Below are 15552 nucleotides of genomic sequence, written 5' to 3'. Positions count from 1 at the left end.
CCATGGGGTGGGACAGTGATCCATGGTGTCTCTGATCCATGGGTCTCTGATCCATGGGGTCTCTGATCCATGGGGTGGGACAATGATCCATGGGGTCTCTGATCCATGGGGTCTCTCTCTCCGTGGGGCGGATCCCCTCCTCAGGGGCGCCCTCCTCCCGCTCCTCCCCGATTTCGCCACCCTCGCTCGGTGCCCGGGAAAGGGGAAGGAAGCGGCCCCGAGGGCGGCGCCGGGCCCGGGCCGGGAGCGATGGCCCCGGGGGGCCGGGGGGGCCGGGGGGGCCGGGGGCGCTTCTGGCTGGTGCTGCTGTGCTGTGGGGCCGGTGAGAGGGGCGGGAGAGGGACGGGAAAGGGACGGGAGAGGGATGGGATAGGGATGGGAAAGGATGGGAAAGAACGGGAGAGGGACGGGAGAGGGGCGGGAGAGGGATGGGAGAGGGATGGGAGAGGATGGGAGAGGGACGGGAGAGGGACGGGAGAGGGACGGGAAAGGGATGGGAAAGGATGGGAGAGGGATGGGAGAGGGATTTTGGGGATTGGGATGGGAGAGGGACGGGAAAGGATGGGAGAGGGACGGGAGAGGGACGGGAGAGGGACGGGAGAGGGATGGGAAAGGACGGGAGAGGGATGGGAGAGGGATGGGAGAGGGATGGGAAAGGGATGGGAGAGGGATGGGAGAGGGATTTTGGGGATTGGGATGGGAAAGGGACGGGAGAGGGACGGGAGAGGGATGGGAGAGGGACGGGAGAGGGATGGGAGAGGGATTTTGGGGATTTTGGGGATTTTTTTGGGATATTTGGGGATACGGTGGGATATTCTAGGGATTTTTTTGGATGCTTTTGGATATTTTTGGAATTCCCAGGATTTCCCTCTCCTCCCAAATTTCCTTTTGGGGCCCCTCCTGACCTTTCACCCCCTGGCGATGTCCCCAAGCCCTGAGGGGACACCGGGGTCGAGATTCCCCTTCCCCATCCCGGATTTTGGGGGGAGAACCGACAGGAACGGACAAATCCCATTCCCAGCTCTCGGCTTCCAAGAGGAGGAGCCGGGGGACAGGAGCGTCACCGAGGGGACACCAGGACCTTTGGGGACACCGGGACCTTCGGGGACACCGGGACCCTCGGGGACACCGGGACCTTTGGGGACACCGGGACCTCCAGGGACACCGGGACCTTTGGGGACACCGGGACCCTTGGGGACACCGGGACCCCCCAGCGTGGCCACCGGGGACGGGGACACGGCGACAGCGCGGCCGAGAGCCACCAGCGACCGCCCTGGGAGCGGGGACAGAGCCCGTGAGTGCCGGGGGACACGGGGGGAGGTGACAGCGAGGTGACACCGGGGGTTCGTCACCGTCATGGGGAGGTGCCACCAGCCCTAGGGGACATGTCACACTCCTGGATTTGTCACCGTCATGGGGAGGTGACACCATCCTGGGCGGATTTGTCACCCTCTTGAGGGAGGTGCCACCACTCTGGGGGACGTGTCACCATCCTGAGAGTCCTGCCACCATCCCGAGGGACGTGCCACCATCTCCGGGGTCCTGTCACCATCCCGGGGGTCCTGCCACCATCCCAAGAGACATGCCACCACCCTGGGGGTCCTGTCACCCTCCCGAGGGTCCTGTCACCCTCCCGGGGATCCTGCCACCATCCCAGGGGTCCTGTCACCATCCCGGGGGTCCTGCCACCCTCCCGAGGGACGTGCCACCACCCTGGGGGTCCTGTCACCCTCCCAAGGGTCCTGTCACCATCCCGGGAGACGTGTCACCACCCTGGGATGTCCCAAGCCCCTGTCCCCGTGCCAGCCCCGGTCCCCTCTGTCCCCACAGGAGCGTCCCCGGCTGTCCCAGCCCGGTTCTGGGCCCCCGTCCTCTTCGTGCTGCTGGCCTTGCTCGTGCTCTTTGTCACCTACCGCAGGAAAAAGGACAAAGGTCAGAGCCCCATCCCGGCACCCCAAAACCCCAACACCTCCAGAGGCCACAACCCCAAAACCCCCAGAAACTGTCACCCCAAAACATCCAGAAACCTTCACCCCAAAACCTCCAGAGGCCACAACCCCGAAACATCCAGAAACTGTCACCCCAAAACATCCAGAAACCATCACCCCAAAACATCCAGAAACTGCCACCCCGAAACCTCCAGAAACTGTCACCCCGAAACCCCCAGAGGTCACCACCCCAAAACCCCCAGAGGTCACGACCCCAAAACCCCCAGACATCGCCACCCCAAATCCTCCCAAAGGCCCCACCACGTCCCTTCCTGGGGTGCAGCACCGCCACGGGATCCCAATCCCAAAAATCCTCCCAAGGTCACGGCTCGGAGCCGAGGGATCCCCCCCTTGCTCGGATCCGGCTCCAAAATCCCCCAAATTCACCCCAAATTTCCCTCCTGACCTCAAACCTCCCTCTTTTGGGGTCACCCCTGCCCTTCCCTTCCCCGATTCCCACACTTTTCCGGGGTTTTGGGGTTTTTTCCCTCCCCAAACCCCAAGCGGGGCTCGGCAGCTCCGTTTGGGGCTTTCCAGAGGGGATTTGGGGTGGAAAATCCAGGTTTTGGGTCTGTTGTGGCCGCAGGGATCCGGGACGGGGCCGCGAGCGGCAGCGACTCCTCAGGTGAGGGCTTACTGGGACAACTGGTTTTACTGGGAGTTCTTTTCCATTGGGGAATTCTATTTTATTTTATTTTATTTTATTTTATTTTATTGGGATATTTTATTTTATTGGGGTATTTTATTATATTGGGGTATTTTTTAATTGAGTATTTTATTTTATTGTGGCTTTTTTTTTTTTTTTGTCAGGGTATTTTATTTTACATATTCTGATTTTACTAGGATAATTCCTTTGGTATTTTATTTTATTGGGATATTCTGATTTTACGGGGATATTTCCTTTGATATTTTATTTTATTGGGATATTTTATTATATTGGGGATTTTTTTTAATTGGGGTGTTTTATTTTATTGTGGCTTTTTTTTTATCAGAGTATTTTAATTTATTGGGATATTCTGATTTTACTGGGATATTTCCTTTGATATTTCATTTTATTGGGATATTTTATTATATTGGGGATTTTTTTTTAATTGGGGTGTTTTATTTTATTGTGGCTTTTTTTTTTCAGGGTATTTTATTTTATTGGGATATTTTGATTTTACTGGGACATTTCCTTTGATATTTTATTTTACTGGGATATTCTGATTTTACTGGGATATTTGGGGATGATCCAAATCCCGTAAATTCCCGGATCTCATCCCAACCCTTCCCTGGCAGATTTGGGAGTTCTGTTGCAGCCCCACGTCCACGACCCCACCCCAGAAATCCCGGCCCCACAGGTGAGAAACCCCGGGAATGGGAAAGCTCGGAGCCGGCCCAAGGCTCCATGGAATTCTGGAATTCGGGAATTCGGGAATTTGGGAATTTCCGCCTCTTTTCCAGAGGGGAGGGAAGGATCCCGAGACCCCCCCGGCCCCGGAGCACAGAGAGACTTCCTTCAGCCAGCCGGTATTCCCGGGAAAAACGGGGAATTCCTGGGGAAACGGGGAATTCCTGGGGAAATGGGAATTCCTGGGGAAATGGGAATTCCTGGGGAAATGGGAATTCCTGGGGAAATGGGGAATTGTTGGGGAAACGGGGAATTTCTGGGGAAACGGGGAATTCCTGGGGAAATGGGGAATTCCTGGGGAAATGGGAATTCCTGGGACAAAGGAACAATTCCTGGGACGAAGGGACAATTCCCAGGATGAAGGGACAATTCCTGGGACAAAGGGACAATTCCCGGGACGAAGGGACAATTCCCGGGACAAAGGGACAATTCCTGGGACGAAGGGACAATTCCCGGGATGAAGGGACAATTCCCAGGACAAAGGGACAATTCCAGCCTCTCCCAATTCCCGATTTTCCTCCTCCCCAGCCGGATTCGCCCCCGGGCGGCTCCTGAGGGTCCCGGGGGACACGAGGCCACTGCGAGGAACAGCGCCATAACCCGGATTTCATCCCAAAAATCCCTGGAACTTCATCCCCAAAATCCCTGGAACTTCATCCCAAAACCCCTGGAACTTCATCCCCAAAACCCCTGGAACTTCATCCCCAAAACCCCTGGAACTCTCCGCCGGCACGCGCAGCCCCTCTGACGTTTTTCCCCGCGTTTTGGGGTGGATTTGGGGCATTTTGGGGGTGGGATGAGCACGGGAGGAGTCGGGCGTTGACCCCAAAATTTTGGCCCCCCAAATCCCAAGGTTTTGGCCCCGCAGATCCCAAAATTTTGGTCCTGCAGATCCCAAAACTTCAGTGGCAAAGATCCCAGATCCCTTGAATCCCATAAATCCCAAATCCTTGGCCCCAGAGGCGCCCCCAGTCCCGAGCCAAAATAATTGTGGGGGGAAAAAAAGTCAAAACAGGTTTATTTTATTAAAAAAAAAAAAATTGTACAATTTTAGTTCCTCTATGAAAAAATAAAAAAATAAAACAATAAAAAAAAAAAAAACACCAAAAAAATCCAACCAAACACCGACGGAAAAAAAATTCCTACCGCTGCCGGAACGCTCCGATCCACCGCCAAAAACCCGGGAAAAATCCAAGCTTCTTTTCTTTTTTTAATATATATTAAAAACCATTAATTTGACATTTTACAACTTTCTACAGCATGCACAAAAAATCTCGGCTCTGCGGGGAAACAAAATCCGAAATCCCCGGAAACATGGGGGGAAAAAAAGGAAAAAAAAAAAAAAAAAAAAGGGGGACTTCTCATCTCCCAAAATTCCCAGACGGAATTGGGAATTCCCAACCCAGGAAAATCCATCCACCTTTTTTTTTTTTTTTTTTTTTCCCTCTTTTTTTTCAGGAAATGGGCCCAGAAGGATCCCGGGGTGAAATCCGGATCCTTCCGCCCCAAAAAGCTGGAAAATGCTGGGAGCAGCGGGAGGGGGTTGAAATTCCCCCCCCCAAAAAATTCCACCGCGCCCCCCAAAAAATAAAAAAATTCCCAAAAAACCCAGGGATTTCCTGGAAGTGGGCTGAGGGCTGGCTCCAGCCCGGTTCTGCTACTGGTGCTTACTGGGGGAACCTCCCCCGCCCCAAAGTCCCCCTTTCAGTGCTCAGGATAAATTCCCACCCCAAATTCCCACCCCAAAATTCCGCCCTGGAACGAAACCCGGCGCCTCCCACCCCCGCCGGCGTGGAGGGGGAAAAAAAAAAATGGGAAAAAAAATTCCAGATCCATCCGTGACGTATTTGTGACCTCAAAAAAAAACCCAAAGCGAACCCAAAAATGAAAAACGGAAGGGATTTTGCGCATCCCGGCGGGAATTCTGTGGGATCACCTCATGGAGGGGAGGGAGCCAGGATTGCGGCTGGAATCTGGGGCGCGGATCCCAAAACCTGCCCAGAGATCGCCCCCAAAACCTCGATTCGATCCCCGGCTCCCCCAAAAACCCCGGATTTCCGCTCGTTATTCCCAAAAAAAAACCCCAAAACGTCGTCAGAGGGGAGCGGGATGCTCCCAAAACCCGCGGGAGCTTTTCCGCGGCAGCCACGGATCCCGGAGGTGATTCCAAAATCCTTCCCCGCACACCCCTCCCTCCCCCCAGGACAATCCATTCCTCGGGAATTCTTCCCCGAAATTCCAGAACGTTCCCTGGGGATGCCGAAGGCAGGGGTTTGAGGCCGGGGCCAGGACGGGCGTCCCGGGGGAATGGGACGGGAGCAGGAGCTCCACAGCGCTGGTGCAGGGAAGCTGGGAATTCTTGGGATTAGCCCTTGAGTTACGGCCCCGGAGGATCCGAAGGATCCGGATTTCGGGAACGAGGAGGAGAAGGAGGAGGATGAGGAGGGGCTCAGCCACCTCCTCAAGGACCAGCGGTCGCCATCCCAGGAAAACGCCGGAGCCGGGAGCGGCATTCCCGCTTTTCCCACGGCGCCGCGGGAGCCAAATCCGGAGCCGGGGGGAAAAAAAATAAAATAAAAAAAAATCCGGGGTGGGGAAAAGGGAGGGAAAAAACCTCCCGAGGGAATCACACCGAGGTCTCCGACTGCAGCCTCATGACGAACTTGTGCGACTTGGGGTCCAGGAACTCCTCGGAGAGGCGGAAGAAGGGGATCCTCCGGGCCGACACCACCAGGCTGAACTCGCGGCGCCGCAGCACGAAGACGGCGCCGTCGCGGAGGCCGCTGGTGACCGGCTCCTCGCTCAGCAGCGTCCAGCGCCGCGCCGGGAAGCGCTCCCGCTGGTACTGGATGGTGGGGCCGGCCGTCAGGTACCGCTCCAGGAAAGCCTTGGGAATGCGGGGACACGCGGGGAGCGTCACGGGCACGGCCGGGGTTCGGGGATTTGGGGGGACACGGGAGAGTCACGGACACGGGAGTGTTGGGGGATTTGGGGGGACACGGCCGGGGTTGGGGGATTTGGGGGGACACGGCCGGGGTTGGGGGATTTGGGGGGACACAGCCGGGGTTGGGGGATTTGGGGGGACACGGCCAGGGTTGGGGGGGATTTGGTTTGTCTTTTTTTCTGGAGGGTGGAATGGGATCCCCCGTGGTGCCGCCTTTAGGGATTATCCGGGGGATGGAGCCTGACATTGGGAAAGAGCTCCGAGGTCATCGAGTCACAGGCGTGGCTGATCCCCACCCCAAAATTCCAGGGATTCCTTGGAGACCTCCAGGGATGGGGATCCAACCCTCCCCGAGCCCCTCCTGAGACCTTTTCCCTTTTCCAGGAGGGATTTTCCCAAATTTCCCACCCTGAGCCTCCCCTGGCACAGCTCGAGGCCGTTCCCTCTTGTGCTGGCGCCGTTCCCTGGGATCAGATCCCAAATCCCCTCCTGGAGGATCCCAAAATCCCCCCTGGAGGAGCCCAAATCCCCCTAGATCAGATCCCGAATCCCCCCTGAATGATCCCAAATCCCCCCCGAGGATCCCAAATCCCCCTGGAGGATCCCAAATCCCCCCTGGATCAGATCCCAAATCCCCCCCAGAGGATCCCAAATCCCCCCTGAATGATCCCAAATCCCCCCTGGATGATCCCAAATCCCCCTGGAGGATCCCAAATCCCCCCTGAATGAGCCCAAATCCCCCCTGGATCAGATCCCAAATCCCCCCTGAATGAGCCCAAATCCCTCCTGGATCAGATTCCAAATCCCTCCTGGATTACATCCCAAATCCCCCCTGGATCAGATCCCAAATCCCCCCCTGGATCACATCCCAATCCCCCCCGGAGGATCCCAAACCCCCCCGGAGGATCCCAAACCCCCCTGGAGGATCCCAAACCCCCCCCGGAGGATCCCAAACCCCCCCGTCTCCCCTTTTCCCCAGGACGAACATTCCCAGCTCCCCCGGGATCCCCCACCTCCATATCCCCACCTCTCCCCAGACCCCGCTCCCGTGGATGGGGTGTGTTTTTTTTTTGGGATGCGGATCCCGGCCGTTCCCGGCTGTCCCGGGCCGTTCCGCGGGCACCTTGGGGGTCATGTCGTGCGTGATGCAGAACTGCAGGTGCTGCAGGATGCTCTCCATGCTGTGGAAGGGCTGCTGCCGCGTGGCGCGCAGGTACTTCTGCATGGCGCGCGCCATGGAGGCGAAGACGGCCTGCGCCGCCTCGCGCGGGTCCAGCGCCTCGCGGGGCGGCCGCGGCTCCTCGGCCCGCAGCCGCCGGACGTGCGTGAAGGCCTCCTCCACCGCCACCACCAGCCTGGGCAGCGGGAACGGCGGCGTCGGGAACGGCGGGGATCGGGAATCACCGGGATCGGGGCGGGAATGATGGGGATTGGGAATCGCGGGGATCGGGGCGGGAATCACGGGGATCGGGGCGGGAATGATTGATGGGGATTGGGAATCACCGGGATCGGGGCGGGAATGGCTGATGGGGATTGGGAATCACCGGGATCGGGGCGGGAATCACCCACTGGGATCGGGGCGGGAACGGTGGGATCAGGGCAGGAATGATTGATGGGGATTGGGAATCACCGGGATCGGGGTGGGAACGGCAGGATTGGGGTGGGAATCACCGGGATTGGGGCGGGAATGATTGATGGGGATTGGGAATCACCGGGATCGGGGTGGGAATCACCGGGATCGGGGCGGGAACGGCGGGGATCGGGAATCACCGGGATCGGGGCGGGAATCACGGGGATTGGGAATCACCGGGATCGGGGTGGGAATGATTGATGGGGATTGGGAATCACTGGGATCGGGGCGGGAATCACGGGGATCGGGGCGGGAATCACGGGGATTGGGAATCACGGGGATTGGGGTGGGAACCGCGGGATCGGGGCGGGAATCACAGGGATTGGGGCGGGAATGATTGATGGGGATTGGGAATCACCGGGATCGGGGTGGGAACAGCGGGATCGGGAATGGCGGGAATCACGGGGATTGGGGTGGGAATGATGGGGATTGGGGTGGGAATCATGGGGATTGGGAATCACCAGGATCGGGGTGGGAATCACAGGATTGGAGTGGGAGTAACAGGATTGGGGTGGGAATGATGGATTTGGGAATGACAGGGTTTGGGGTGGGAATGGCGGGATTGGGCTGGGAAGCACGGGGATTGGGAATAAGGGGGGTTTGGGGTGGGAAACTCCTGGGATTTGGGGTGGAAAATCCAGGGATTTGGGGTGGAAACCTCAGGAATCTGGGGTGGAAAACCTGGGGGATTTGGGGTGGGAAATCCAGGGTTCAGGGTGGGAAATCCGGGGGATCTGGGGTGGGAAACCTCAGGGATTTGGGATGGAAAACCCCCATGGATTTGGGACAGAAACCCCTTGGATCTCTGACGGAAACCCCTTGGATCTCCGACGGAAACCCATGGATTTGGGACAGAAACCCTTGCACCCGCCGCGATTTCCTGGATGGAACCCAACCCTCACCCAGCTGGGCTGGGGGATCCAACCCCCCGCCCCAATCCCGGGAAATCCCGGCCGGATCCTGGGGATCCCGCACCTGGCGCGGCGTTTCCGCACCCGGCGCTCGTGCTCGGCCTCCTCGTAGTAGAACTCGTTGTGGCCGCTGTCGCGGCGCCGCGCCGCCGCCACCACCGCCCGCGGCTGCCCCGAGGAGTTGCTGGTGGAATTCTCTGCCGGGGGGGGAAAAGTTGGGAAGCAGGGTGAGCTCGGAGGGAAATCCCAAATCTTGGAGGCCCTCACAAAAAAAAAAAAAAAAAAAAAAAAAAAAAAAAAAAAAAAAAAAAAAAAAAAAAAGGAAAAAAAAAGAAAAATTCCCCCCACCCCGCAAAAAATTCCCATCACAAAAAATTCCCTCCCCAAAAAAATTCCACCACAAAAAAATTCCACCACAAAAAATTCCCACTCCAAAAAATTCCCTCCCCAAAAAATTCCACCACAAAAAAATTCCACCACAAAAAATTCCCACTCCAAAAAATTCCCTCCCCAAAAATTCCCTCCTCAAAAAAATCCCACCCCAAAAAATCCCACCCCAAAAAATTCCCACCACAAAAAATTCCACCCCAAAAAATTTCCTCCCCAAAAAATCCCACCCCAAAAAATTCCACCCCAAAAAATTCCCACCACAAAAAAAAATAATCCCGAGGGGAACACGAGGACGGGGGTGGAAAAAACCGGGAGGAGGAGCGGAGGGAAAAGGGAATCTCACCCTCGCCGAGGGAATAAACCTTAAACCCGGACATTTTCTTGGCCAGGACGGATTTGGGGAGGTTGAGGAGCGCGGGGTTGTACACCGGGAAGTCGTGGTAGTAATTCTCCAGGATCCACACGGCCGCTCGCTGGATGCTGCCGGGGGGAAAAACCGGGAATGTGGGAGAGCCGGGAATGTGTGAGGGATGGGAGGGGCTGGGATGGGATTCCCGGAAAGAGAAAAGGTGGATGCTCCATCCCTGGAATTGTCCAGGGTCAGGCTGGAGGTGCCAGGGCGGTGGGAGGTGTCCCTGCCCATGGATCCAACCCAAACCACTCCATGATTCCATCGATTCCTGGGATCACCGGGGCTGGAAAAGAGCTCCGGGATCAGCGAGTCCAAGCTGTGTCCGGTCCCCTCTTGGCATCCAGAGGAATCTCTGGGAATTCCCTGGACACCTCCAGGGATGGGGATCCAACCCTCCCTGAGCCCCTCCTGAGGCCTTTTCCCTTTTCCAGGAGGGATTTTCCCAAATTTCCCACCCTGAGCCTCCCCTGGCACAGCTCGAGGCCGTTCCCTCTTGTCCTGGCCCCGTTCCCTGGGATCAGATCCCAAATCCCCCCTGGAGGATCCCAAATCCCCCTGGATCCCCCTTTGTCTCCAGGCTGAGCCCCCCCAGCTCCCTCAGGATTCTCCACCTTCCCCTCTCCACCTTTTCCATGGAAATTTCCCAATTCCCACTTCAGAAATGACCAAATCTGCACCCACCAATCCCTTTCCCCCAATCCCTTTCCCCCCAGCCCTGTGCCCTGTTCCCATTCCCCATTCCCATTCCCCGTTCGTTCCCCCTGTTCCCATTCCCATTCTCCATTCCCATTCCCATTCCCATTCCCCGTTCGTTCCCCCTGTTCCCATTCTCCATTCCCATTCCCATTCCCATCCCCATTCCCCATTCCCCTTGGCCCCCACCTGAGGTGCCCCACGTTGTAGAAGCGGCTGGCGCCGTCGGCCGAGCGCACGGCCCTGAGCGTGTCCCTGTTCCTGTTCCCATCCCCATTCCCCGTTCGTTCCCCCTGTTCCCGTTCCCATTCCCATTCCCTGTCCCAGTTCCCATTCCCATTCCCCATTCCCCATTCCCATCCCCATTCCCCATTCCCGTTGGCCCCCACCTGAGGTGCCCCACGTTGTAGAAGCGGCTGGCGCCGTCGGCCGAGCGCACGGCCTTGAGCGTGTCCCTGTTCCTGTTCCCATTCCCATTCCCATTCCCATTCCCATCCCCATTCTCATTCCCATTCCCATTCCCATTCCCCATTCCCCGTTGGCCCCCACCTGAGGTGCCCCACGTTGTAGAAGCGGCTGGCGCCGTCGGCCGAGCGCACGGCCCTGAGCGCGTCCCCGTTCCTGTTCCCATTCCCGTCCCCATTCCCCATTCCCATTCCCATTCCCATCCCCATTCCCATTCCCATTCCCCATTCCCCCTTTGCTCCCACCTGAGGTGCCCCACGTTGTAGAAGCGGCTGGCGCCGTCGGCCGAGCGCACGGCCTTGAGCGTGAAGCGCGGGCGCAGCTGCCGCAGCTCCAGCAGCACGGCGGCCAGGTAGTGCAGGAAGAGCAGCGCGTCCAGCAGCGACACGGCGAAGGCCACCACGCCGCGGTAGTCGCGCAGCCGCGGCTCCAGCACCCGCACGCCGTAGAAGAGCCAGTAGGACGCGACCAGCAGGAAGACCAGCACCATCAGCAGCGCGCGGAGCACCAGGACGCGCGGGAAGAACGCCTCGGGGCGGCGGAAGAACAGCGCCCAGCTGCCCAGCAGCAGCACCAGGAGCTTGAAGGCCACCGAGATGAAGAGCCCCTCGCAGGGCGCGCCGCAGGGCTCCAGCTGCTCGCGCCACAGCAGCTGCGGGAGGAGGAGGAAGGCCGGCGGCGTGAGGAAGGCCAGCAGCGCCAGCGCCGCGCCCAGCGCCGCGCACAGCCGGCGGGAGCGCTCCGGGCCGGCGCCGTCCTCCGCGTCCTCGGCCAGGCGCGCCAGGTCCTCGTGGGAGACGCTGCGCTCCGACGTCCCCGTCACCACCGTGGTGGTCTCGCCCCAGTTGTCGTCCTGGGGACAGGGGGGACAGGGGACAGGGGTGGCTCCGGAATCCCTCCGATGCCAGAGGAACATCCCAAACCCTCCAATTCCCACCACCAAGCTGGGAACGGCCCTGTTCTCACCCCGGGGAGGGACAGGGGACAGGGGACAGGGGACAGGGGACAGGGGACATTCCCAAGGGTGGCTCCGAATTCCTCAGATCCCAGAGGAACATTCCAAACCCTCCAATTCCCGCTCCAGTTCCCCCTAAACCCATTCCAAACCAAGCTGGGAACGGCCCCGTTGTCACCTCGGGGAGGGACAGGGGACATTCCCGGGGTGGCTCCAGAATTCCTCCAATCCCAGAGGAACATTCCCTGCTCCAAGCCCCCATCCCACCTCCAGGCCGGGAGCGCTTCCCGGCGCCATTCCCGGGACGGGAACCGGGAGCGCGGCGATTTTCCGCCGGGATTTTCCTCTCCCTCCCGGGAAAAGCTCCGGCTCCGGCAGGAGCGGCTTTGGGATCGGGACGATCCCGGATTTCCCGGCTGGTGGGACCAGCAGGAACACGCCCGGCACGCCCCCGCCGCGCCGGGAAGGCTGGGAATGGCTGGGAAATGTCGGGAATGGCTGGGAATTGTCGGGAATGGCTGGGAATGCCCCCCCACCCCCCCACCCCGTCCCGCACCCCGTGTCAGAATTTTCCCCAGGAATTTCTCCCAGAAAACCGGGAAATTCTTCCCTGTGAGGGGCCTGGCACAGGTTTTCCCACGGATCCCCCGTCCCTGGAAGCGCCCAATTCCAGCCTGGAGCAGCCCGGGATAGCGGGAGGGGCCCCTGATCCCCGGGGTTCGCTTCCAAGCGACCCCACAATTCCCGGGATTTCGCTCCGGGGGGTCGGGAAGGGCGGGATCGGGATCCCCGTTCCCAGGAACAGCCGCCGGAGCGGGAACATGAAAAGCGCCGGAGCCGCCGGCGTGGGCGGACTGGGACGGGATGAAAAGGCCGGGATCCAGCTCCGCAAAATCCGGAGGAATTCCAAAACCCGGGATCGAGGGGCGCCCGGGGCGGGGGGGGTGTGGTGGTGCAGCCTCCTCCGTCCCATCCCGGCGGGAATTCGGGACAAATCCTGGAGCTTCGGGTGGGATCCGTGGGGACGCGGCCCCGTTGCGCTGCCTCGCTCTCCCGGGACCGGCCCGACCGGCCGGACCGATCCATCGGGAATTCCCGGCGGGATGGCGGCTCCTCACCCGCTCCTCGCCCCGCGTGGATTCCGCGTCCAGCAGCGGCTCCGCCGGCGCCTGGATCGTCACCGATTTGTCCCCGCGCGTCCCGTCCCGGCTCTTGGAGCGGCGCCGCTCCCGCCGGTCCCTGCGGGAAAACCGGGAAACGTGGGGAAAACCGGGAAAAGGGGGGAAAAACCGGGGAAAGTGGGACAAAACCCGGGGGAAAGTGGGGAAAAAAAGCCAGGGGAAAAGCGGGGAAAAACAGGGAAAAAAGTGGGAAAACCAGGGAAAAAAGTGGGGAAAAAAGAGGGGTAAAAAGTGGGGGGGGAAAGTGGGAAAAAGCGGGGGAAAAGTGGGAAAAAGTGGGGAAAAAAAGTCAGGAAAAAGTGGGAAAAGCAGGGAAAAATGCAGGGAAAAAAAGTGGGAAAAGAAGCAGGGGAAAAAGTGGGATGGGGACACACATTGGGATGAGGACACATTCTGGGATCAGGATACATTCCGGGATAAAGGACACATTCCAGGATCGGGACACATTCTGGGATCGGGACACATTCCGGGATCGGGACACATTCCGGGATCAGGACTCATTCCGGGATCAGGACACATTCCAGGATCAGGACACATTCCGGGATCGGGACACATTCCGGGATCAGGACACATTCCGGGATCGGGACACCCCACAGGGGCGCGGGCAGCTCCGGGCTCCCTCCCTCACCTGTGCTTGCGGGAGCTGCGGGAATGGCCGGATTTGTAGGAATAGCCGGAATACTGCGACTCGTTATCCATGGCGCGGCAGCGCCGGGATCGGCGCCGGGATCGGATCTTCCCGGGAGCGCGGCCACAGCTTCCAGCGGGAGCGGCTTCCTCGGGCCCCCGAGGGGCTCAGGACAGACGGACACGGCCCGGGACAGACGGACACGGTTCAGGACAGACGGACACAGCCCAGGACAGACGGACACGGCCCAGGATGGATGGACACGGCCCGGGACAGACGGACACGGTTCAGGACAGACGGACACGGTTCAGGACGGATGGACACAGCTCAGGACAGACGGACACGGCCCGGGACAAACGGACACGGCTCAGGACAGACGGACACGGCCCGGGACAGACGGACACGGCCCAGGACAAATGGACACGGCCCAGGACAGATGGACACAGCTCAGGACAGACGGACACGGTTCAGGACAGACGGACACGGCTCAGGACAAATGGACACGGCTCAGGTCAGACGGACACGGCTCAGGACAAATGGACACGGTTCAGGACAGATGGACACGGTTCGGGACTGATGGATACAGCCCAGGACAGACGGACACGGCCCAGGACAGACGGACACGGCCCAGGACAAACAGACGCGGTTCAGGACAGACGGACACGGCCCAGGACAGACGGACACGGCTCAGGACAGACGGACACAGCCCAGGACAGACGGACACGGCCCGGGACAGACGGACACGGCCCGGGACAGACGGACACAGCTCAGGACAGACGGACACGGTTCAGGACAGACGGACACGGCCCGGGACAGACGGACACGGCCCAGGACAGACGGACACAGCCACCTGCAGGGACACGCGGAGCGTCACTGCCTGGAATGGCCCAGTATGGACCAGTATGGCCCAGTATGGGGGCAGGGTCCCATCCCAGTCCTGAGTGGGAAATGGGGCCGGGAAAGGGAATTCGGGATCAGGGAGGGGGAATTCGGGATCAGGGAGGGGGAATTCGGGATCAGGGAGGGGGAATTCGGGACCTGGGGCTGCGTCCCCCTCCCCGGGAATCTGGGAATGCCGGATCCCATCGGATGCTCCTGCCAAACCCCGCCGCCTTTTCCCGGGTTTCGGGATCCGGACACCCCAGTTCCCGGTTCGGGAGGCCCCGGCTGCCTCCGGGAGCCATCCCAGGTTTCCATGGAAATCCCATTCCCAAATCCCTCCGGCCGCTTCTCCAGGGCCTCGGGAAAGCGGGAGAAGGGGTCAAGGAGGAGCAGGGGGGGAAGGGGTGGGAATTCCTTTGTGCGGAATTCCGGACGATCCCGCTCGGATCTCCATGGAAACCGAGGCCTTTCCCCACTCCCGGCGTCGTCCGGGAGATGGGAATGGGGCCGGGGGACACGGGGGCTCCCAGTGTGTCCCAGTAAGGGCTGGATCCCGTCCCAGTCCATCCCAGTCCCTCCCAGTCCATCCCAATCCCATCCCAGTCCATCCCAGTCCCTCCCAGTCCCATCCCAGTCCATCCCAGTCCCATCCCAGTCCATCCCAGTCCCATCCCAGTCCATCCCAGTCCATTCCCAGTCCCATCCCAGTCCCATCCCAGTCCATCCCAGTCCCATCCCAGTCCCTCCCAGTCCATCCCAGTCCATCCCAGTCCCATCCCAGTCCATCCCAGTCCATCCCAGTCCATCCCAGTCCATCCCAGTCCATCCCAGTCCCATCCCAGTCCATCCCAGTCCATCCCAGTCCATCCCAGTCCATCCCAGTCCCATCCCAGTCCATCCCAGTCCCATCCCAGTCCATCCCAGTCCATCCCAGTCCCATCCCAGTCCCATCCCAGTCCCATCCCAGTCCATCCCAGTCCATCCCAGTCCATCCCAGTCCATCCCAGTCCATCCCAGTCCATCCCAGTCCATCCCAGTCCATCCCAGTCTCACCGGGCGGCTCCGGCGGCGGCGGCTCCGTCC

At 59.7% G+C, this 15552-nt stretch overlaps 2 protein-coding genes across 3 annotated transcripts; one reads left to right on the top strand and one right to left on the bottom strand.

The window, feature by feature from the left end:
• Positions 1–249: 249 nt before the first annotated feature.
• LOC120764203 (collagen alpha-2(I) chain-like) lies at positions 250–4514 on the top strand. Its single transcript, XM_058423780.1, has 7 exons — positions 250–322; positions 1022–1294; positions 1831–1932; positions 2575–2613; positions 3267–3328; positions 3432–3497; positions 3907–4514. Exons 1-7 carry the CDS (start codon positions 250–252, stop codon positions 3931–3933), a joined length of 642 nt encoding a protein of 213 aa, XP_058279763.1. The 3' UTR covers positions 3934–4514.
• A 1120-nt stretch (positions 4515–5634) lies between these two features.
• VANGL2 (VANGL planar cell polarity protein 2) lies at positions 5635–13658 on the bottom strand. 2 transcript variants are annotated; one of them, XM_040088203.2, is made up of 7 exons: positions 13588–13658; positions 12897–13017; positions 11069–11676; positions 9597–9733; positions 8928–9060; positions 7446–7677; positions 5635–6265 (listed from the first exon to the last, which is right to left on the bottom strand). In XM_040088203.2, exons 1-7 carry the CDS (start codon positions 13656–13658, stop codon positions 6005–6007), a joined length of 1563 nt encoding a protein of 520 aa, XP_039944137.1. In that variant the 3' UTR covers positions 5635–6004. The 2 variants fall into 2 exon arrangements, with proteins under 2 accessions (XP_039944137.1, XP_039944138.1); XM_040088204.2 differs by having other exon boundaries at positions 9603–9733.
• Positions 13659–15552: the final 1894 nt, after the last annotated feature.

The sequence above is a fragment of the Hirundo rustica genome, chromosome 29 (assembly GCF_015227805.2).
Source record: "Hirundo rustica isolate bHirRus1 chromosome 29, bHirRus1.pri.v3, whole genome shotgun sequence".
Taxonomy (NCBI): domain Eukaryota; kingdom Metazoa; phylum Chordata; class Aves; order Passeriformes; family Hirundinidae; genus Hirundo; species Hirundo rustica.
Note: the sequence above shows the minus strand (reverse complement) of the source record. Positions and strands in the feature narration are given on the sequence as shown.